The sequence below is a fragment of the Equus przewalskii genome, chromosome 15 (assembly GCF_037783145.1).
Source record: "Equus przewalskii isolate Varuska chromosome 15, EquPr2, whole genome shotgun sequence".
NCBI classification, from domain to species: domain Eukaryota; kingdom Metazoa; phylum Chordata; class Mammalia; order Perissodactyla; family Equidae; genus Equus; species Equus przewalskii.
This window is the reverse complement of record NC_091845.1, coordinates 35,572,220-35,593,785: the sequence shown is the minus strand read 5'-3', so window position 1 is coordinate 35,593,785 and position 21,566 is coordinate 35,572,220. Positions and strand designations below refer to the sequence as shown.

At 47.8% G+C, this 21,566-nt stretch overlaps 1 protein-coding gene across 24 annotated transcripts in view; it reads left to right on the top strand.

Moving 5' to 3' along the window:
- Window positions 1–21,566, top strand: part of CACNA1D (calcium voltage-gated channel subunit alpha1 D) — a 322,004-nt gene that overhangs the window by 266,852 nt on the left and 33,586 nt on the right. For 8 of the 24 annotated variants that reach the window (XM_070577053.1, XM_070577050.1, XM_070577051.1 and 5 more), the window contains 9 exons: window positions 3,812–3,895; window positions 4,362–4,445; window positions 11,436–11,480; window positions 11,884–12,012; window positions 14,238–14,303; window positions 15,924–16,015; window positions 16,883–17,042; window positions 17,619–17,746; window positions 17,884–17,980. In XM_070577053.1, the coding sequence (XP_070433154.1) occupies window positions 3,812–3,895; window positions 4,362–4,445; window positions 11,436–11,480; window positions 11,884–12,012; window positions 14,238–14,303; window positions 15,924–16,015; window positions 16,883–17,042; window positions 17,619–17,746; window positions 17,884–17,980 (885 nt within the window). The remainder of the gene's footprint in view (window positions 1–3,811; window positions 3,896–4,361; window positions 4,446–11,435; window positions 11,481–11,883; window positions 12,013–14,237; window positions 14,304–15,923; window positions 16,016–16,882; window positions 17,043–17,618; window positions 17,747–17,883; window positions 17,981–21,566) is intronic. The other 16 variants (XM_070577064.1, XM_070577062.1, XM_070577059.1 and 13 more) reach the window with 7 other exon arrangements.

Genomic DNA, 21,566 nt, shown 5'->3' with positions numbered 1-21,566 from the left:
TGCCTGCCATGGTAAATAGCAAAACACAGGTCATTTGTGTAGACGTCTTTAGATCTACAGATGAGAGAGACTCCAGGCAGCAGAAAGAACTTGGACCTGGGCTGCTTTTCTTGTCTCCATTCCACAGACATTGCCCCACTACTATGTGCCCCACCTATGCTCTATCCTGGCTAGAGGTCCAGGCCCTGCTTCCAGAAGCCTACAGTTGGGCAGGAAACAAACATCGACTGATAATCAGAATAGAATTCTTAGAAATAATGGAGCTTCCTGGCCCTAAGGCCCACATTAGTCTGGTTTATGACTTTAGTTCCCAGAGTCAGACATGTTTCTGAGCAATGGATGTTATTGCATGCAGAGGACTTGCTTGGTCTTTTCAAGCAGGTGGGGCTGGACGATAAATAATGTAAGGGCTGACTCTGGCTCGGCTGGTAGGGGTGGCTGGTTCCGCTTGAGTGGCCTTGGACTCAGCATTCGATTATAGGAGTTCTCCATTGGCCAAGAGGAGAGAGCATGGAGATGGACTCTCGGTTAGAAGCTCATGTCTCATCTTCTGGTTACTCAGACATTATGGTGACTTTGGTGGGGAAAGGGTGGGGGACTGAGTCATGCTCTCTTGACAGTGATTTTATTACATAGGAGGCTACTAAATAGGGGAACAGGCTGTGGGAAGAAAGGAAGGGCTGGCATTTTCTGCCTCCCCTGGACCCCTGGCAGAGCCACCTGGTCAGAGCCTCTGATTCCAGCCACCTGCACTAACTCAAGCCTCCTGTCACTGGATTAGGGGTGTCAGCCTTCAGTCCATAGACCCTCTAGGATTTGGGCACAATTTTGTGAGCGTGAAGATCTTCTGGAGAGAGAGTTAATAAGATTGCCAGAGCGTTCCAGGATTCAAATGTTAAGCTCCTATCATATTGACTTAAAGGGACTTTATACACCACAGTGGGCCAGAATGGGCCATTGGACAATAGTTTGTAGGCTGATAAGAGTGACTCGAAGTTGAATACTGATATTTCAGGGGGTGGGGAGAGAACAGGAGAGAGAGAGGAATAAAGTCCAAGGTGGGTGAGAGGGGCTGGCATCCTGTGCACAGGTGGGCTTGGCCTCCGGTAAACAATGCTGTGTAACAGGAGGAGCAGAGCGCATGGTGCAGACATGGGCAGGGGCTGGTCATGTGCTGGGACGGGAGAGGAGGAGGAACACTTGGTCTCCTACTGCAGTCTTTGTACCCTAGAGGCCTGACTGTCACTGAGGATGACCAACTATTTTATTAAGGCATCAATTCCTCTCTCCGTCAGAGGGGAAGGATCACCTCGCTCTCGTTAGCATTTGAGTTGCTGTTAAATCCACGAAGAGAAGGGTGGGCTTTGCCCCTGAAGTCTACTCTATGGCAAGGCTGCCAGTCAGCCAGTTGTATGTTACCCACTTGCAACCGTGTGAGCAATGTACAAGAGAACCTGTCTTCTCACCACCTGGGTGCATCAGTGGCCGCACTCAGCACACTGTTTGATCCAGCTGACTTTTCTGTTAGGAGTCGTCTTCAGTGAAGGAAGCAGTGTGTTCCTTTATGTCCTGGTGCAAGCTCTTTATCTCATCTCTGACCAGCATGACTGGCATGCTGAGTGACGCTAGTCTGGTCCTCAAAGTGGCCGCCTTTCCTCTTACCAGCCAGGGATCACGCATCATGGGAGGAAAATCTAGCAGGTCTGAAATGTGCTATTTATTAAGTAGACCTTGCCATTAGGCTTGGATATACAGATCATCAGAACGGACGCAGGCAAGCTTCTTTTGTTTACTTGTTAGAGGGACAAGATGGAGGTCTGGGAGGGTGGCAGTCGATTAGGGTGATGTGTGAGAGAGGCACTATGATTGTAGGACAGGAGGAGAGGCGTGAAGAGTGAGTCAGAAGTCACGGGAGCTGGTTGGGAAGATACTACATTATTTAAGATGAGCTTTTTAAACACCCAAACCATCAGTGTCATATCTCCCCCGTAAATGCACTTGAGTGATTAACAGTAACTAGAATAAACATCCCTATTCCAGTTATTAGGACAGCCAACACGTCTGCATTTTCTGTCGCATCATAAAAGGCTTGGGCTCTGCAGTGGCTTCCTCTGGGCCTGCGTTTGATCATAAGTTCATGGGACCTGTCACTTCAAAGTACCTTCTGCTCTGGTTTTCTTGATCGAGCACTAAGTGTACCCAGTTGTAGGCATGCTGGACACCTTTTTATATAATTTAGACCTGAATTTTTATTTCCAAAACATGTTCTGACTTTTTGAAAAGACACAATTGATTTACAGACAGTTATTGACCTTGCAACCAGAAGCCTCTGTGCACAGTGCTCCCCACCACCCCCTCCAACTGAGGACTCCCTGGGGGTGTCAGGAGACAACAGGTGCTAATTTAGCACCTATTGTACTGAGCCCAGAAGAGGACGTACATAAAATGTACGCCACATGTATGTGGACTTGTAAGTCCCAATTATAGGGATGTGTTGTACCTTCAGAATTGTGACAAGATATGAGAACCTGAAAAAACAAGAACCGGGCAGAGCTGAATGACCGTAGGGTGCACGTTGGTGGATGAAAGAGACATTGCAACGTGTCAAGCACTAACTGGGTTCAAGGCTCTGGGCTAGATAGTGGAGTTAGTGGAGGAGGAGACAGACCCAGTCTTCATCCTCAGAGGGCTTTTGGTGGGGTAGACCCGCAGACAGACCCCAAATTCGGTGATCAAGACATGAGGGAGATACACAGTCAACACGATGGGAGATGGAAGCCAAGAGGATCTGAAAAGGTTCCCTCAGGGAGCTGGCATTTTCTCTGACCTTGAAGGAGGAAGTGGATTTGGGCAGATAGAGTTGGGGTGGGGAGGCCAGGCTTGCACTAGCCTCTGGAGGTGGGGAAGAACATGGTGGTAGTTTTGAGGGATGGAAAGGAGTCCTCTTAGCCTGGAAGGTGAAGAAGGAGGGGACGAGAGCAAGGGCTGGAGGGAGGAGGAGCCAGCTGGGGATTTGGGGCTTCTCTTGAGGATAGTGTGAGCCCTTGAGCATCCTTGTCATCCTTCACTGCCCTCTTCCTCCGTAACACCTGCCATGGCTTCCCTACAGAGCCCCCACCCCCACGACCCGGACTGAGTTTCTTTGCCACAACTCTGTGCCTTGGACTGTGTGCATCACTGTGCCTATCTCCCTGTAGGCCATTGCCACCTGTCTGTGTCCCTGTGAGACCGAGACCTCTGGGAGGACAGGGACTTGTCTCAGGCATCCTGCCATAGGGCACAGCCTTTGTAATTCTTGTTGGACTGGCAGGGAGGGAGAAGGGAAGGGTTACCAGTTTGTTTTAAGGGCACAGAAATGAGATTGTGTGAGATGCCTGGTCACAGTGCTCTTCAAGTGGGAGAAGAGAAGGAAGTGGGGTGATTAGGGACCCTGCACAAGGAGTGGAGGGCCTTGCTCTTCCATCAGCTTCTGAGGGTTTGGGTTTGCGACCCTGGTGCCAGGGCAGGGTTGCCAGATGCCTTCCTCTGTCCTGCGGACATTCTGCTTGGTCTGGGGCTGCTCAGGGCCATGGTTGTGCATTGCGTGCGTGTGTGGTGTGTTGTGTGCGTGCACCCTCTCTCTCACATGCAGGTGCACACACCCTTCCGTGTCCCTTTCCACCAGTGGACAGTATTGTTGCCTCCCTATGGCTCTCTCGCCCCACCTGGTTGCCATGGGTGCTGCGGGGCCTCGGACATGTCCCCATATGGTCCGTGTGGCGTTTCATTCATTGGTGCTCATAAACGTCTGCCTCCTGCCTGCTCTGTCCAGGGGTATTTTAGTGATGCCTGGAACACGTTTGACTCCCTCATCGTAATCGGCAGCATTATAGACGTGGCCCTCAGCGAAGCTGACGTGAGTATGCGCCCGCCTGTGGCCACCCGCCTCCTGTCCTCTCTCTGTCTGTGCACATTCCCCTCCCTGCCCTGCACTCGCATCACCTGGACAAGTCACAGATCCCAATTTCACTTGATCTAAACTGGAATTGCCTAATGAGAGCTGTGGAAAAGAGGCCACTGAGGGTAGAGCCTTATCCTGGGCCTTTTTGGACACAGATCGCCTTTTGGAGGACTGACTGTGTGGCAGCATTACCCAAGTCAGGGGTAGGCAGGGCATGATAGCATCCATAATTGTTTTTCTTTGCTGGATCAGAGGCGATACCCAAAGTAACGTGCCTATAACGTGTTTGTTTTAGGGCGACTTTTTCAAGTAGCCAGGTGGCATAATGCTAGAATGTTCCTGTTTTATAACACTGTCCTTTTCTTCTTTTTTCCTGTTGTGCCTCCTCTCCTCTGTGGCTTCTGAATGCTTGCCCTAACAGCACTATTTCACTGATGCATGGAACACTTTTGATGCCTTGATTGTTGTTGGTAGCGTCGTTGATATTGCTATAACTGAAGTGAATGTAAGTAGCAAACTTCGTGTCCAGTAACGTGCTTGTTTTCATTATCTGACATGGAGGAGACTAGAAACCCCATCCCTGATCTCTCTGCACCTTAGAAATTCATGCACATACTTGTTTTGAAAGACTAAGAACATTCTGCAGTCTCCCCTCGCTCGCCACAGCCCCCTCCCCTGAAAGAGAGCAGGGAAGTAACTGTAGAATGACTATCTTGGAACTAAGACGTTATTTTAAAATAAGACCTTGTGAAATTGTTAAGGGCTGGGAGTTAGTTATATAAGTGAATATTATCACCTGCTAGCTTTGTGACCTTGGCAGGTCACCTGATGGCTTTGTGCCTTGGTTTTTCCAGCTGTAAAACGGAGCACATAACATGTGCCCTGGTCCCCACAGTGGTTCTGGGAAGGCACAAGAGGGAAACCGCACAGCTGTGCCCTGAGCACATGGACACACTGCTGGTGTCCTCACTTGTACCCTGTGTCTGCTGCATCCAATTGGTGACACTGGGGAACACTGTCCAAACAGTGATGCAGATTGAAGGCTGCCCTGGAGCAGGGGAAGGAGGGCCCAGGGCATCTCAGGGGAGGGTGTCAGGACTCCTTTGTTGCACTCAATCAAATCCTCTGATGAGGGAACAAGTGTAGTAGCAGCATGGGAGGTGGAACCCCCGCTTCAAGAAGCATCCTGAGAACCTTCTTTCAAAATTAAGAGGCTCAAGAAAGGGAAGCATCGCCTCACACTGGCTCCTCTTGGATCTGACCCATGCCTAGACCAGAAGAGCCCGAGGCAGGCAGAAATGGCCCTGCCCACCTGGGCTGTCCCCAGTTCATCAACAAGTCTTAGAGGGTGTCCAGTGTGTGTGCCCAGGTTGTGTAGAGCCCTTTGTGGGGCCGAGCAGAGCATGGGGCAGGGCTGTGTGCAGCGTTGGCTTTCTGTTGCCCGTTGCCAGCCCTGCCCTCCTCCCTCAATACCTGGCTGCAAAGGGGCCACTGCGCTCTGCTTGGCTGACATCTATGGGGTTGTATGGTCCATCCTGGTGCCCAGACAGCCTATATCAAATGAGAATGATGAAATTTCTTTATGCCACTGGTTTTGGGGCCAGGCTGATTCTGGAGTATAGAATAGTGGGACAGCCACTGGCCTGGCAGTCCCAAGGCCTGGCAGTTTTAGTCCTAGTTCAAAACTGGGCTTGTTGGATCTGGAACTCAGTCCCCTCGTGGATCAACTGAGGTGAATGTCTGCCCTCCTTTCTTCCTAGGTACCTTGTGATGATAAAATGATAGGAGTATTTGTGAAAATACCTGCTAAAACCCCAAAATGTTACGGAGATTCTGCGGTATTTTCTTAGAAGTAGATTTTCCATGTAATAATAAGTGAAATGGACTATAAGACATTACCATGTCCATGAAGGTGTGATTTAAGCCTCATGACACCCAAATTCATCCTATGACAAGGTACTAGAATGATATTTTACTAGACTTAGGTACATATATCCCCCAGCCTCCATCAGCCTAGACTTACTGTAAATTCCACTTTATGTGAGATACTCCTTAAGTCAGCTATAAAATTGCCATTCATGATGTGTAAATTATGCTTGGTCATAAAATAATCGGATCCTAATGGGAGAACAGTAGGACCCTCACTGGGCTGCCATGGGCTCTTTCCTGAGTTTATGAGCAGACATCTGCCTGCTTAATCATCTCGCAGTGTAAAGTGCTTACGACCTGCATCAAAGTATACTTACATGAAAATTTTGGAAGAACCCCTATATAAGTCAGAGTCAGTGTAGAATGAAAGTGAAATTATAATGAACTAGAATTTGACCAGGTCTCCCTGGAGTGCTCAGTGCTTAAAGTGTTGTGCAGGTGGTGGGTGTCTGTGCTTAGTTTCTGGGTACCAGAATGTGGCCAAGGTTTGTTCGTCAGGTGAACAGCCCAGCTCTCTAACACCTGACCCACCTGCTGGCTGGTGCGCTCAGCAACAGCATGCACCTGGCTTCCTGGCTGCCTCGCCCTGTGCTAGGGCAGGAGCCCGCTGGACCTCTCCCCTCTAGCCCAGCATGTTCATCAGTGTCTCAGACATGTCCTTCCTCACCTTTCATCAGTTAGGAAAGCCAGAGATCTCTAAAAGCCCACACTACATTTTTTAGTTAGCCTATGACGTTGGGTGTCTGTACAAAACTGGCTTTCATTGGCCCATTTTGGCATTCAGTCAGACTTTCAAAATCACCCCATAAGCATTCTCATACTGTTTTTCAGTAAGTGACCTTTCCCCTGGTCAGATGTAGCCAGAGACCAAACTGTCCTCAGCTGGTGGCAATGCCAGTTCTTCACCCTGGGCCAGTAGAATACCACCTTAGGAGACCTCAGCATTCTGTGCTGGGCCTCATTGCAGAGGCAATGCCTAAGGCCACCTTCTCATTTATTCAGTCTTTCAACACATGCTATTTGGGCATCTACAATTTGCAGGCCACAGGCACAAAGATGAAAGAGACTGGGTGTCCTTACCTTCTGATGGTATAACTATCCAAGTGGAACTGTTCGTTCCTACACCCCCTCTCGGCACACGCCAGGTCCCCCAGGGGAGCAACACACATCATCTCCCTTGGTAGCCTTGTCCCCAAGCTCCCGGGTCAGCTGAGCATGAACACTCTCGGTCCACTGTTGGCTGTTTTTAGCTGCCATAAGTCATCATTTTTTGCAATATTTAACTTGCTGTGCTCTCTCCCCCAACCTCTGTAGATCTTTCTTTTCTGTTGCCTAATTGATTTTCATGTTGGTTTTATTTTTAGAAAATTGTAGCGGCAAGTATATATAAACATATATACGGTGAAGTCGTTGCTAAAGCAAAAGCACTTTAAAGACTGTACTCGTTTTGCTTCCCCACCTTTGGTTTTCACTGAGTTTCACAGGACGTGCTATTGGTCATGGTCATCTAAATTGTTTCCCATCCTGTATTTCATTGTCTCCAGCCTGGGGCCTGAGCTGGGGCCATCTTGGTCAGTCACACTTGGCTCTGTGACATGCCAACATAGTCTTCAAGAATGAATGATCTGGCCTGAAAATGAGGAATCGAGCTTGTGTTTGTATTCTTTGCAAAAACATTTTGGATGGCCCTTTCCATTGTCCTGCTTGCATGCTCACCCAGCCCTCTCCATCCTGCTGCCTTCTCCCACGCTCCCCACCCTGCTTGGTGGTGGTTTGATAGCTCTCGTGGACTTGTCTCCATCACAGTTGGTCATAACATCACCAGCTGCTAAAATGTCAGATGAGGGCTGCTGGCAGGCTCACTTTTGCTCCCTCTTTGATGCTAGTATGTTCCTTGAATGGTGAAATGACCTAGCATCTTACTCTCCCTAACCCAGGGAATGGCTGTCGCTGATGTGTAGTCTTTTCCCATTATCATCATTGCTGCGAAAACAAAATACTTCTTTAAAAGCCATGTCTGCCTTGTTATTACTTACTGAAGAGCATGTAAAAAGTCAGTAGGAGCCCACTCTCAGGCACCTAAGAATTGTCCCTGACTTGTCAGGTACCCAGTTTGGACTCGGTGCACTCAGTTTCTTGTCGTGAACCCGTCGGCAGGTTGTTCAGCCCTCCATTCTGTATGCTGACCCTTTTCCAGGGATCAGGTCGCTGGTTTCTGGACCCAGACTCAGCAGTCCCAGAGACAGAAGCCCTTCGTCCCAGAGCTGTTACATGCCAGGTCAGAAGTAGTCAGAAGGAGGCTCCCCTAGAACACTGGATTCTCAGGATGCCCCAGGTTAACTGGCTCTGGGATGCTGGTTTGCTTCCCGTCTGAATTGGGAAAGCACATCTTCTCAGCTTTTCCAGGATAGATGGGAATTAATGCAGAAAGTGAGGACTGATCCGTTTGATTGTGTGCGGGGAACTCAGGGCTTGTTTAGCACCTGTAGTTGCAGGGGGCTGGCCCTGAGCCTCTATCTCAAGAGCCCACTTGGGAGCCTGTGAGAAGAGGCTGGAGGGAACATCAGGGGAGCCCCAGGGATTGAAGGAGCTTTCCAGACCCTGGCAAAGAGTTTGGCCACCTGAGGCTGAGTGGCCATCTCCCCGTAGGGTTCCCAGCTGAAGAATGTGGCATCTGAGGGTTGCAAGGAGCTACTGAAGTCATCTAGTCCAAACTCTGAGATGACACTGGGGTTCCCTCTACTGAAAACTGATCATGCAGCCCCTAGCAGCTGTCTTTGGAAAGCTATCTGGGGAGTGAGTCCTTCCCCAATCTCATGTCATCTGATGGGTGTCCTGTGGTTGATCCCAGAAGTCCGGCAGAGCATCAGCACACTCACATGCCATTTTCACCCTTTACCAGCTCCTTTTGTTTCCAGGCAGCCTCCACCCTTTGTATGGAAGATAGAGATGGAGTCTAATCTCTTTGCATGCATCAGAGTACTGAACTCTCATCAGTTCCAAAAGAACCCACTGCTCAGCTCTAGTGGTCCCACTCTCTGACCACTCCAGACCTAAAGGGACTTTTCTGGTGCAGGTGACCAGGTGAAGACATGGCCCAGCTCTACCCTGACTTAGGACTGTGGTTCTCCACTCTGGCAGCACGTTAGAGTCACCTGGGAGCTTTTAAAACCCCCAACGCTCAGACACACCCCAGATCAATTAAATAACAATCTTTGGGGTGGGATCTAGGCATCAGATAAGTGTTAAAGATCCCCAGGCAGTTCCAGTGTGCAGCCCAGGGTGAGAGCTCCCTGCTCTTTTCATCAGGCTGGCATTGGTAGTTTGGGCAAAGCCATTCTCAGGGTACCTCCAACTTGTAAGATATTTTGGCAACTTGCACTGTCCCCCAGTGCTACTAGTGACATCCTCCCCTCAGTGGTCCTCCCTGCCCAGTGTGGCATGTGGGGGAAGGGGATGGTGTCGCAGGTGGCATGGGGGTGCACGCAGCTTGGTGTGCCATTTGCTCTTTCCTGCCTTTCTTGCATGTTGTGCTGCCTTGCCCCTCCACAAATGTTGTCTCCTCTTCATCTTTGTCTTTTTAAACAAAAGAATACCCAGGGCTTCAGGTTCACGGTCCAAGATTTGTCATACTTCAAAGATATCAGTTGAAAAAAGGGATGTGCACTTCAAAAGCCAGTTCGGCTGCTAACTCTCCCACATCACAGGGAGGGGGTGGTGCGAGGTTCGTCAGACTTGGAGCAGGACAGGGAGCAGCACACAGAAGGGGCTTGGGCCAGATGTGGCCAGAAGGAATCTCCCCAACCAACAGGCCTCCTTATTCTCTTGCAGGTCCAACACACAAGTTATGGACATTTCAAAAGTACACTGTAATGTGCGCTGTCTTGTGCCCACGCTGGTCCCCTTGAGCATAGGCACACAGAGGCGTGCATGCACGCACACCCCACACTCCAGCTGCATGGGTGAGACTGAATCCTCCCTCCACACAGCTCTCAGGGAGATGGTGTGGGAAACTTTGGAAAACTAATTCCTTCATTTGTTAGTCTTGAGTTAAAAACCATCATCTGTCTCTTTAAGGAGGTGTTATTTGTTTTGAGATGAGATAATAGAAGAAGAAAGTAAAAGTAGTGACCCTGGGCTGGACAAACCCATTGAGAGTTCACATTCTGAGCATTCCAGGGGAAGCAGGGACCTCTTTTTGACTGTATCAGAACTGTTAGTCCCGGGTTTGCAGTCTCATTGCTGAATTTGAGTTGTGATATGGTATGCCTAAACTCCTTATTTTCTATGAATTTTATAGAATTTTATATTTGATCTCAGGAGGCAGCTGTTGATGAGAGGCAGATTTGAGAACAGAACCCTTACTTCGCTGTATCCCCAGGGAAGAGAACCTGTCAATCTAGCGTGCACATCCACGCGTGTAGACACACCCTTCACTGTACACACACTGTGCAGAAAGGCTCCCTGGAAGCCTGGGGCTGCACTCAGCAATTCTGGGCCCGCCACCTCCCACCAGCAGAGCCTCCTTCCTTTGTTGGTTACCAGGTAGACCAGCTGCTTGTGGAGGTGACCCTTATGAAGGGAAAAGGAAGGCCATCATTGCCCGACTCTCATTCAGCCCTTACTATGTAATTTAAAGGTGCCTCTTGATGTTCATTAAGAGTGTGCTTACAAACTCTATGCATCCTCTTAAACTCTTATTGAACATCTAATAAGTGCCGGATACCATGCTGGGCCCTGAGCAAAGTGAGACAAGGTCCCTGCCCTCTGGGAGCTCACAGCCTGAGGGGGTGACAGGTGCGCACAGGGCAAGGAGTGCTGTGGTTCTGCATCTTGGGGCCTGAGCTACAGGAACCCAGCCAGACCTCAGAGGAGATGGAACTGCTGGAGCTCAGGCGAGCCGATCCTAAGCTGTTTCTTCCCAAGATACATACGGAGCTGAGCTTTCTCTTCTCTGACAACAGTCTGAGCTGTAGGTTGGGCCATGAAGGCTTCTGTAGGGAAACCAGCCCCTCTCCTACTCACACTGACTCAGTCTGTCCAGCTCCTCAGGAGCCCCGCCAGAGACGGCATCATTGGACACATACTGCCCAAGGGTGCGTCCCAGAACAGACTGTGGTCCAGGAGGTCTGTGGGCTACGGCGGCTGCCATGATTCTGCCCCGTTTGATAGAGTCATTCGATTCCTTGGAGTTAGGAGTGGCCTGCTGCTGAGACCCACAGTCCTGACTAAGCAGTGTCCCCACGAGGAGCAGAGTCCCTCTCTGCACTTCTGTCTTTAGGGACACTGAGGTCTTGCAGCATTATCTTTTACTGGATGTCTGTCAGCCTTGGAGCAGCCTGTCCTGAGCTGTGCATTAGAAAGTAAGGTGTCCGAGCCTGTGTCAGTGGCTGCCCAACCAAGTCCAGTTCCAAGCAGCGCCCCTGGCATTTTCTCAGGGAGGAAGCAGGCATGTGGTCCCAGGACATTAACCACAAATTTTTCCAAAGGGGGAGGGGGATGTCCTCCTGAACCACTGCTTCATTCCCAGTTCATTAATGTGTGTTCAATCTTTGATTTCTTAAAGCCAACTGAAAGTGAAAATGTCCCTGTCCCAACTGCTACTCCAGGGGTAAGATCAGTGACGAGTCCCCAGGGGCTGGGCCTTTTCCTTGAGTTTATTTGACCATGTTGAGTTTTCCACTAGTTTTTCTGTATTCTCCATGGTTGTCCTTCTAGAACGGCGTCTGCAGTGGTTTGCATTCATCATTAGTGTCCAGTTCTCTTGATCAGCCCAGCGTTCTCCTCTTAACACACCAGGCCACGTGGACATGCATGTGCTGTGTGGACGCAGTTTTCCAAGCCCTGTGTTGTTAGCATGTAACTTTTCCTTTCACATCATGCTTTTTAAGGTGAAAAGGCCCTAGAAACAATTCTTACCTCTATCACCTTTGTTTGCATCTGTTGCTGTTTTTCTGAAAGTGTTGCATGTTCTACTTTCCATTGGGTTTGACCTCTCCATGATAACCCTTCAGAACTCTGAAGAGAGCAATAGAATCTCCATCACCTTTTTCCGTCTTTTCCGAGTGATGCGATTGGTGAAGCTTCTCAGCAGGGGGGAAGGCATCCGGACATTGCTGTGGACTTTTATTAAGTCCTTCCAGGTAAGAGCCATGCCAAGGGCTTCTCTGTTTGTCTTTGAAGATCATATGTAAGTCAGTGATTGTCCCGTGTCATGGAGGATCCAGACTCCCTTCTGCATGACTACTGTGACCACCTGGGTCACATGACCACCTGAGTCAACAGCGAATATGGAATGCTGGAGACACCCGGCCCAGTATTACCTGGGTAAATCAAATAAGATTAGTTGCTTAAAGGAAACAAAAAAGAAAGCAGTGAGGACCAGCAGCTGAGAGATCTGCAATGTTTCCCACGCTGATAGAGATAGAGCCTCCAAGCTCCTCAGTCCTCCCCCCGCTGCCCAGTGTAGGATGGTGATGTTTTAGAGTGAGGGTCCCAGTGGACTCCTGGAAGCCTAACAGCCTCTTGCTAGGATGGCTTCTCCTCATAAGGCTGCAACTGTCCTGTCTGTCAACTAGTCTAGATACGAATCAGAGACTACTTCCCCCGAGCCAGCACACCATCACCAGTCTCTGGGTTATCCATTGTCTGGACAGATTACAGAGTTGAGGACATTTAGGCATAAGCCAAGTCTCATTTGTCATCTCTTCTTGTTAAAAGGTGCACCCATGTAGGGAATTTGTAGATATGCAGAAACATTAGCGAGTGAATCATGAATCCTTGCTTCTTTGTTATTTGACTATTGTTAATTCAAACGTAATAAATACTCCCATTAATAAATGAAGCTATCCAAAGATATATAAAGGAAAAGTTCACACTGCCACCCTCCATCTCTGAGGGAACCAGTGTCAACATCCCAGGAAGCATTTTTCTGTGTTGGGAAGGATTTTAATGCATAAAGAGGAGAAGGAATGGCATCTGGGGAAGGAGGCAGATCCAAGAACTTAATGAAGGAAAATCACAAGTCCTGTTGGGGAAAATAAGGTCGTAGGAGGAACTGGAATGCACCTGTGGGAGAGGCGGGGCAGAGCGGGGGCCCTCAGACAGGTGAGCCTCAGTCTTGGTAACAGATAAAATCCTAGACAGTTGTTACCAAAGTTTCTGAATGAACTGCTATAAAAATAGAATGAATTCATGCAATAATAAGAGCAGTTATTAAACTTTCTTTTTAAAAGACTTGGTCACTGTAGATAAAGTCATGTCAGAGAGTAGTGGTTCATAAAAACCGAGAAACAGTGCCAACAGAATTCTGAAATATTTGGTTATCTGGGAAGAAAATGCATATGGATATGGTGAGGAAAGTCTGAAACGAACCCTGTGGGAGTCTATTAACCAGGCCAGCTGTCAGGATGGTGCTACTGCACCAGACCAGGCTGGCAGCCACAGATCCAGAGCTGGCACAGGTTGGAAAGTTTTTAGCCACTGGCTTTCTGATGACCTTTCTCAGGAGAGAAAGTGGACACTTTAAGCATGTGTGATTGGCATTAGGTTTAACAGTCTGGGCCCTCCCTGGAGCTGTGCCATACATGTGGACGTCTTCTGTCACATGAGATGAGGTAGAAAAGCAGTTGAGAAGCGTTGAGTTAAAGGACTGGGGGTCTAACCTGACCCGTTTACTGGTATTTGATGTTCCTAAGAGAACCCAGGCTTGCTGACCACCCAGCTAGCTCATTTTCTTCCCTAGCTCAACCCCCGACTCTGTGGTTCTTTCAGAAAGGGTGCATTTTAAGAAAGGTATCTTGCTTTCTACAGCAACAGCCAGAAAGTGGTTCTTCCCCTCTGACCCAGTAATTCCACTCCTAAGACTTCACCCTAAGGAAATACTTCAGCAGACACAAGGTGATTTTGCATAAAGATGTTCCTTTGCAACATGATCTACAGTAGCCCCTTGCCCCCACCCCAAACATGCCCACAAAACAAAGTGGAAGCAATCTGAACGTCCAGTATTCTGGAATGGTTTGATCAATTATGATAATTTCAATGAAGGGACGCAATGATGAATTTAAACATCATTATGAGAGTGATGTGTCTCCCTTGACACTGTTCAGGATCAGGATACACTGTTAATGGCTCTGGAAAGCACATCCTGCCTGCAGCTTCGTAACACTAGGTGTGCATGTGGCTGGTATACTCAGGCCTGAGGTCGTGGTGCTGGGCTGGGGTTTAAGAAGTCCTTACTCACTGTTGATGTCCTTTCAATATAACACGGAAAAGCAAAGCATGTGGCCCCATGTGGGTCTTGGGTCTGCGCCTGAGCATTCCCGGCAGCAAGAGGCCTGCGCTGAGGCACGTGCTTCCTCTGTTTCAGGCGCTCCCCTATGTGGCCCTTCTCATAGCCATGTTGTTCTTCATCTATGCAGTTATTGGCATGCAGGTAAGCTCCAGCCACCTCTCCCCAGGGTCCCCTTGGCTGGGTAGCCCCAAATCTGTGGCAAGATATACTTTGGCTACGTGGAATGGAAAGACAAGGTCATTATTTTTCAGCTAAATGCCTTGGCTGCTGAAGAGGTCTGGAGATGAGAAAACCCTGGCTTGTAGGAGAGCTCCACAGGAAAGGGCCTGTGCCAGAGAGGACCAGGCTCAGAAGAGCAAGGAGAGGTTGGAATATGCCACAGAAAGCTGGAGTTAGTGGTACCCCTCACCCTTGTCTGAGTCTTGGGAGAGTCACCTGATTGAGAAAACCCATAGTTGATTTTAGCAACAGGAAATGGTTATTGTAACCAAGTGAGAGTCTCACTTGAAACAAACGATTTCCAGATGCTGTGATGAGGGCTGAACTGGAGCCATCATCTTGCCTCAGGAGCATCCCTTTAGGAAGAAGCGTGAAACCAGACCTTTCTGTGACCCTGGCTGAGGGGCTGCAGGATACTTCCCAGCTCCTCTTGGGGTGGGAAAAGTGACTGGGGCTTCATTAACAGCTAAGTCCTAACACGAACTGGGTGAGTGAGGGGCAGAGCCTCCAGGCGGAGAGGGAAGTGGTGAGCACATGCAGGGCTGGTCCTCCCCGTTGGCCTCTCTGCCACATTCTCCCCTGGTTCACATGCGTCTTTCAGATAAGGGAGGGATGTGAGTGACAGAGGCGGTCCTCCAGCAGCAGGGAAATGGTTGTGCTTGTTTTCTTATTCTGAAGGCATAGAAATACTTGCACGTAGCTAGGAATCTTCCCAGGAGTCACAAACGAAGAGTCAGCACACTGGAGCCCCTGTAATTCAGCAGTGTGTGATGCTGTGTGCCCTGAAGGGTCTTTTATGACATGATGTTCTCACACAAAACAAGAGTTGTCTCAGGGAACTGTGAACCGCATTGCGCGTACCACCACGGTTCACTCAGAGGCTCCTCTATAATGTCAGTCTGCTTCTATAATTCCCAAGAGTAAAATATTTACTAACTTCCCCTGGCTCTTAGGGTAAAGCCCACCCTCCTCTTGTGGCCCACAAGCCCCTGCCCACCGGCCCCTGTGCGTGTCTGCAGCCCGACCTCTGCGCACACTCGTTCATTTCCTGGAGCACCTGTGTGTGGCGCCTCTGCTCCTTTGCAGGTGGTGCTCCCTCTGTCTGGAACACTCTTCACCCTCCTTGTCACTTGGCAGGCTTCTACTTAACCTTCAGTTCTGGACCTAAATGTCACCCCAGGAGGCCTTCCCTGGCCAAGCTCCCAGCCTCAGATATGTGAGCCTTTCCTGTGCTTTCCTGTCCAGCTGGACCATCCCAGCTCTCATCAGGAGGGGTGGCCTGTCTGGTTACCTTTGTGTTCTCCCCGGGGTAGGAACTCCTTGAGGGTAGAATGTGCCTGACTTCACCATGTTCCCAGTGGTTAGCGCAATGCCCACCACTCACTCACGTCCAGCACATGTTTGTTGAACGAACGAAGTGCCAAGCACGTGAGAAAGCCCTCGTGGGTGTTGATCAGACTTGAGTCAGTTCTAAATTCACATATGGGATTTTTTTGGTATGACAAAATCTGTTCTTTTTTTTCTTATTAATTCTTCACCTAGATGTTTGGGAAAGTTGCCATGAGAGATAACAACCAGATCAACAGGAACAACAATTTCCAGACCTTTCCCCAGGCGGTGCTGCTGCTCTTCAGGTGACTGCGTCTGACTTGGGCGTGTCTCTAGCTCTGGGCTCCAGAGTGACAGAGGACTGTGTTTGTATTCTTAAACAGAGACCCTAGCATTCCAGGCACAGGGGCATTTTGCTGCACTATTGAAACTGCGGTGGTCGTTCAGATTGTGGCTGGCTTAAGGTTTTTCCATTTGGGAGTTAGTAGGTCTACGAAGGGCCACCTGGAGAATTGAAGAACATCTGTTTACGCATGGGAGCACGTACTTAAACACAACCAGAAACACCGACATTTAGCAGGAACATAAAGGCCTTTTGCACCGCCAATGGAGAACATCCTAAGGTGTACAATTCAAATTTTATGGGATTTACCCCAGTTAATTAACTTTGTAAACAAGGTACCTCAAGGTGAAAGAACTTTCTAGAAATCATACAAGTAATTTCTAATGCCTCTAGTGACCGGATAGCAAGTCACTTGCAAGTTAGGTAGTTTCCAGTTCTTTGCTTTCAACAAAATTGAACAGGGATGTAGTCAAGTTGTCAGATGTTAGGTGATTAGAAAATAATTAATAATCATTAAAAAATTACAGTGTAAGTGTTTAAAGTAGAGAAGACACAAAAACAAACTCCATTTATATGAAAGAATTGATGTGCCTGTGTCAAATGATTGTTATAAATCAAAGGGAGTTGTAGCAGGGCCTCCACTGACCGAGATAAGTTGCATTTGAAAATAAGCAGGGATTTCAGGTTTTTACTAATTCAGACTGGCTTTTCCCCAAATTACTTGGGTTTTGCTCTAACTAAAAACTTTTTTCTTAAAATTTCTTAAAAGTCTAAGCCTCAAATCCCTTCTTCCCCTACTAAAGCCCTTTCCTTGCTTACTCTAAAAAAGGTGTGCAACGGGTGAGGCCTGGCAGGAGATCATGCTGGCCTGCCTCCCGGGGAAGCTCTGCGACCCCGAGTCGGATTACAACCCCGGGGAGGAGTACACGTGTGGCAGCAACTTCGCCATTGTTTATTTCATCAGTTTTTACATGCTCTGCGCATTTCTGGTAAGTGATCAGAACAGCTCCTCCTCTTGATTGATAGATGTTTGTGTAGCGGTTGGGATGCAGACCAGTGATGTTGCCCTGTCAAATTGCTATGGGGTCTTTTGTGATGATGAGCAGTGTACTCTCTACTTGGCAGTCGGAGGTTTTTCCTTAATCAGGCAAGCGTTACTGCTGCCTTTGTTGTGAGCAGGCATTTCATGCTAACTAACAGGCTTTGGGCAGTCACACCCAGCTTCTTAGGCTGCTGATTCCTTTGTAAAAATTTCAAAGCCACTATGAGTAGCAGTGACTTAAGTGTGAGTTATCTGGTGGCAATGAAATTGTAAAACTGCAGTATGCTTTTAAGGCTAGATAATACATCCCCGTTCCTTCCCTGGGACTACACCAAAGCTATTTTGGAAAACTAGAAGCCTGCCTTTTTCTCAAACATTCTCCAGAAAGAATGTTCTTACAGCCTCTCTTGGAGAAATGGGTTCAAAAGTTTCACGACCCTTATAATTAGGAAGTACTTACTAGGCTCTAACTCAACCCATCCCACTACAGCTGAAGCCCACTCCTTCTGATTTGCTTTTTCAGATCATCAATCTGTTTGTAGCAGTCATCATGGATAATTTTGATTATCTGACCCGGGACTGGTCTATTCTGGGGCCTCACCATTTAGACGAATTCAAAAGAATATGGTCAGAATATGACCCTGAGGCAAAGTAGGTTGCAAAGGATTCCATCTGGTTTGTGTGGGCTGTTTCTGGAATGTTGGCTGTGATTTTTGTGGAAGGTGGGATGGACTGGAAGCTGGGCCAGTTCGTGCTGCCCTGGACCTCATGTCATACTTTGTCTCCAGGGGAAGGATCAAGCACCTCGATGTGGTGACACTGCTGCGCCGCATCCAGCCTCCCCTGGGGTTTGGGAAATTGTGCCCACACAGAGTAGCTTGTAAGGTAAGTGTCGATGAAAATCATCCATAACCAATCTATAAATGAAAATTTGGGTGAGTTTATTCTGAGCTAAACTGTGAGGACCATGGCCTGGGGCCTTTCTCCCCGAAGGAAGAAAGGGCACCAAAGAAGTAGGGCGTACAGAGTGGTTATATACCCCCAAGGAGGATGTTTCACATATGATTGAAATGTCCCTTTTACAGTAGTTGAGAGACTGCTCTGTTGGCACAGTGATTGATGGAAACAGCAGGTAGGTCTGCTGTCTCGGTGGATACAGCAGGGTGGCAGGTCTGTTGTCTCGAGCTGGGTGGTCACAGGTGAGCACAGCAATCAGTTCCTAGCCTAAGGAAAGATGCTTATCCTAAAGGAAATGCCAATGTGGGGGGAAGTTGCACCTTTATCTTAAGGGCATTTGTTCTTGCTATAGCAAATGTTTAAAGCAGATATACAATGCGTGCCCGATAGCCACAGTCAGGCGCTTTTGGAAAAACAAAGTCAAGCAGAATTAGGTCTACACCAAATGGCTTCCTCGCGTATTCCAATATATCCTATTGCTTGCCAGTTCTATTTGTCGTAAGTGTCTTGGTTATGTGTCTGACAGCCTGTCTTGCAGGCGCTCCCTGCTTCATTCAACAAACACTAAGTGACACTCTGTCAGGCTCTGGAGATGCAGGTGAATAACATGTGGTTCCTGTCCTTGAAGAACTCTCCAATACGTAACTCTTAGGACACCCTTTCAGCCAACATAAGAATAGGAAGGGAATTATGTAATTTGCCACTGGGTGGATAGAGGGGAAGGTGATGTTTGTGTCAGGTCCAGAAGGAGAGAAGTAGGACTTTGTCAGAGCGAGACAGGCATTGCAGAATGGGAGCACAGAGGGCCCAGACATGGAGGCAGGAGAATAGGAAGTCATTGGTGTGGCTAGAACATAAGAGAAAGTGGCAGAAGGCCACTGGCACAAGCTGAGCATGGCTGTGAGGAGCCTTCTATGCCATGCTGATTCCTGTGGAAGAAACATGAGTAGACTTCAACTTTAGAAAGTTGACTCGTGGCAGTGAGAAGTGAACTAGAGACAGGAGAACCCCCAGGAGAGCTGCTGTGGTTGTCTTAAGTGTGAAGTAACAAAAGCCAGAGTGAGGGCAGGGAAGTGGGAATAGAGAGCAGGGGAGTGGCTTAGAGATCTACTTAGGAAGGAGAATGGAGAAGACTTGGTGACCTGGATATTTCATAGCTTCTGTGATGGTGGACGTGGTGATGTGTGGATCACACAGCTTCTCTGCTGCCAGAGCTCTGTGGCAACCACTTTGCACGGGCTCCTTTCCTGATGAACCATGCATCACTCAGGGATGGATCCAGATCTCCCACCCCACTTCCATAGTTGGCACATCAGACCATGTCTCTGTGAGCCACAGTTGAGATTGATTTTCCTTCCATAGAGCTCACGGTGACCCACATTGTGTTAGTTGTTGCAACCTAAAAGGATTCCCCTTTTTAAAGGAGAAATGCAAGATTTGCCTGTTGAAACTCTACCCTGTAGAAATCTAGCCAGTCTCCCCAACAACTGCTCCCCTCCCCACACAGATCCTAGGGGATTCCAGGGTCAGGAGTTCTACCACACCAGGGGTCCTGAGCCAGCTCTAGACAGAATCCAAGGTAACAGAATGGAGTCTACAATGTATTTTAAGCTTTCAAAGAAATCTTCTGAACCAAACTCATCGTTCCCTGCCGTGCAAGTTAAGAAAGGCCCATTGGCAAGTCCTTGGGGTCCTTGCTTGTTCTTGCCTGGACTCTGGATATAGGTAGAGAATAAGCCACAGAAATGGACTTTTTCCATAAATTTCTCAGTACCAGCCTCTTTTCTGCTTTCCAAGAACAAGATGGGTACCAAATGTAGGGGAGGAAGAAAATTCCTCTATCCACTCTAAGTCCTTCTGGCTGGGTGACAAATTAAAGTGACATGAGACAGAATAACAGGAGAAAAATCAAACAAAGCTTTATAACATGTGTACGTGGGAGAGACCCAGGAAAACTGAGTAACTCGCCAGAGTGGCTGAACTGCCAGCTTAAATATCTTCGGTTAAGGACAAAGGAGGGTGTTAGGTGTATTAGTTTGCAACTTCAACGGCAAGGCAATTCACATGGCGATGGAAAAGCAAACGTTTGGTAAACAGAACTTTGATAAGAGTGGGCTTAGCAAAGATCTTCCCAGTCTATAGATACCCAGAGTTGTATATGGTGATGGCTCGTCCTGGGGATGGGCCTTTTATCTTAAATTTCTTTTAGGCAGTTAGCAGGGGAGGTCAAAGTTTCTTTCAGAGTCTTTTGTTCTTAAAAATAATCAAGGCAGAGAGTCACATTTTGGGGTGGCCAATTCTGATCCCCAAGAGTCCCAACTTTGAAACTTTAAAAAGTTTCAGTCCTTTTGAAACTTCTTGAAGTTTCATAGTCCAGAAGCTGAGGTGGTAGATTGTTCCATCTCACTGAACACGTTTCTTAGTCCTGATAATAGATCAGTCCAGTTAAATTCATTTCAGGATGTGGTGATGCAGGTGGGCTCTCAAAACTAGGCCTATACTGTGGAAGCAAGCAACCAGGTATTTGGTAAGAAGTCTTTCTATGGAAACAAAAAGAAAAACAAGGTTAATGGTTGAAGCAAATTATAAACCAGTTTCTGAGTCCAGGGGGCAGCTAGTCAAGAAGATTTCTAGGTATCAGGGTCGAAGCATCTTTTGCAATTTGAAGTGTCTCTCGTGATGTCATCGGATATTCAGGTATCTGTTTGAGTGGCTTACATAGTAACAAGAATGCTATCATGGTGATCTCTACATTTATATCAAGTTATCCGGCTTCAGTTTGCAGGGCTTCAGGAAAAAGTGTGGTTTCAGTTCTCAATGATTCCAAAGGAAAATGACGGAAAAAAATTGAAAACATAGTGTGGAGATTTGTAGCCACATATTTCAGGAGACTAGAAGAATTCAGAATCCAGTCTAGTTTACAGGTAGAAAACAAAAACCTCGAAGACAATTAACAAAACTAGAATCTGATAGCCATAAATGTGTCTTATAGTTTCTACTGAAACACAGTTTCTCACTAAAATCATCCTCATTTTTCCCAACGATAGCCAAATTAGGACTAACTGGTTTGGAAAATACGTTTAGTTTCAATAAATTTGGTCCAATTACCTACGTAAGTACAGCAAGAATACCAATTGATCATATAGGCTCCATTTTGCAGACTCTGGAACCTGCCAGGAAAAGCAAATGAACGTCCAGGCTGTCCTGGCTGCCTGCGCTGGTTTTGGAGACAGGGCTGGTCGGTAATAGGACTAGGAATTTAGGTGGAGTGAGTCATGTAAACACAAGATTCCAGTGCATTCATAGGAAGGAGAAAAAGTTGCAAAAATCTTTTTTCTTGGGGCACTCTGTCAGTCAAATTTAAGAAATCAGAAACTATTAACAATTGTAAGTACTACTTATTTAGCACTTATCATGTGCCAGGCATCAGGCTGAAATCTTTGTGTTCATGATCCCCTTTAATCCATGGGCAGCCCCTTTGGTGTGGGCATGTCATCTGCATTTACAGGTTAGG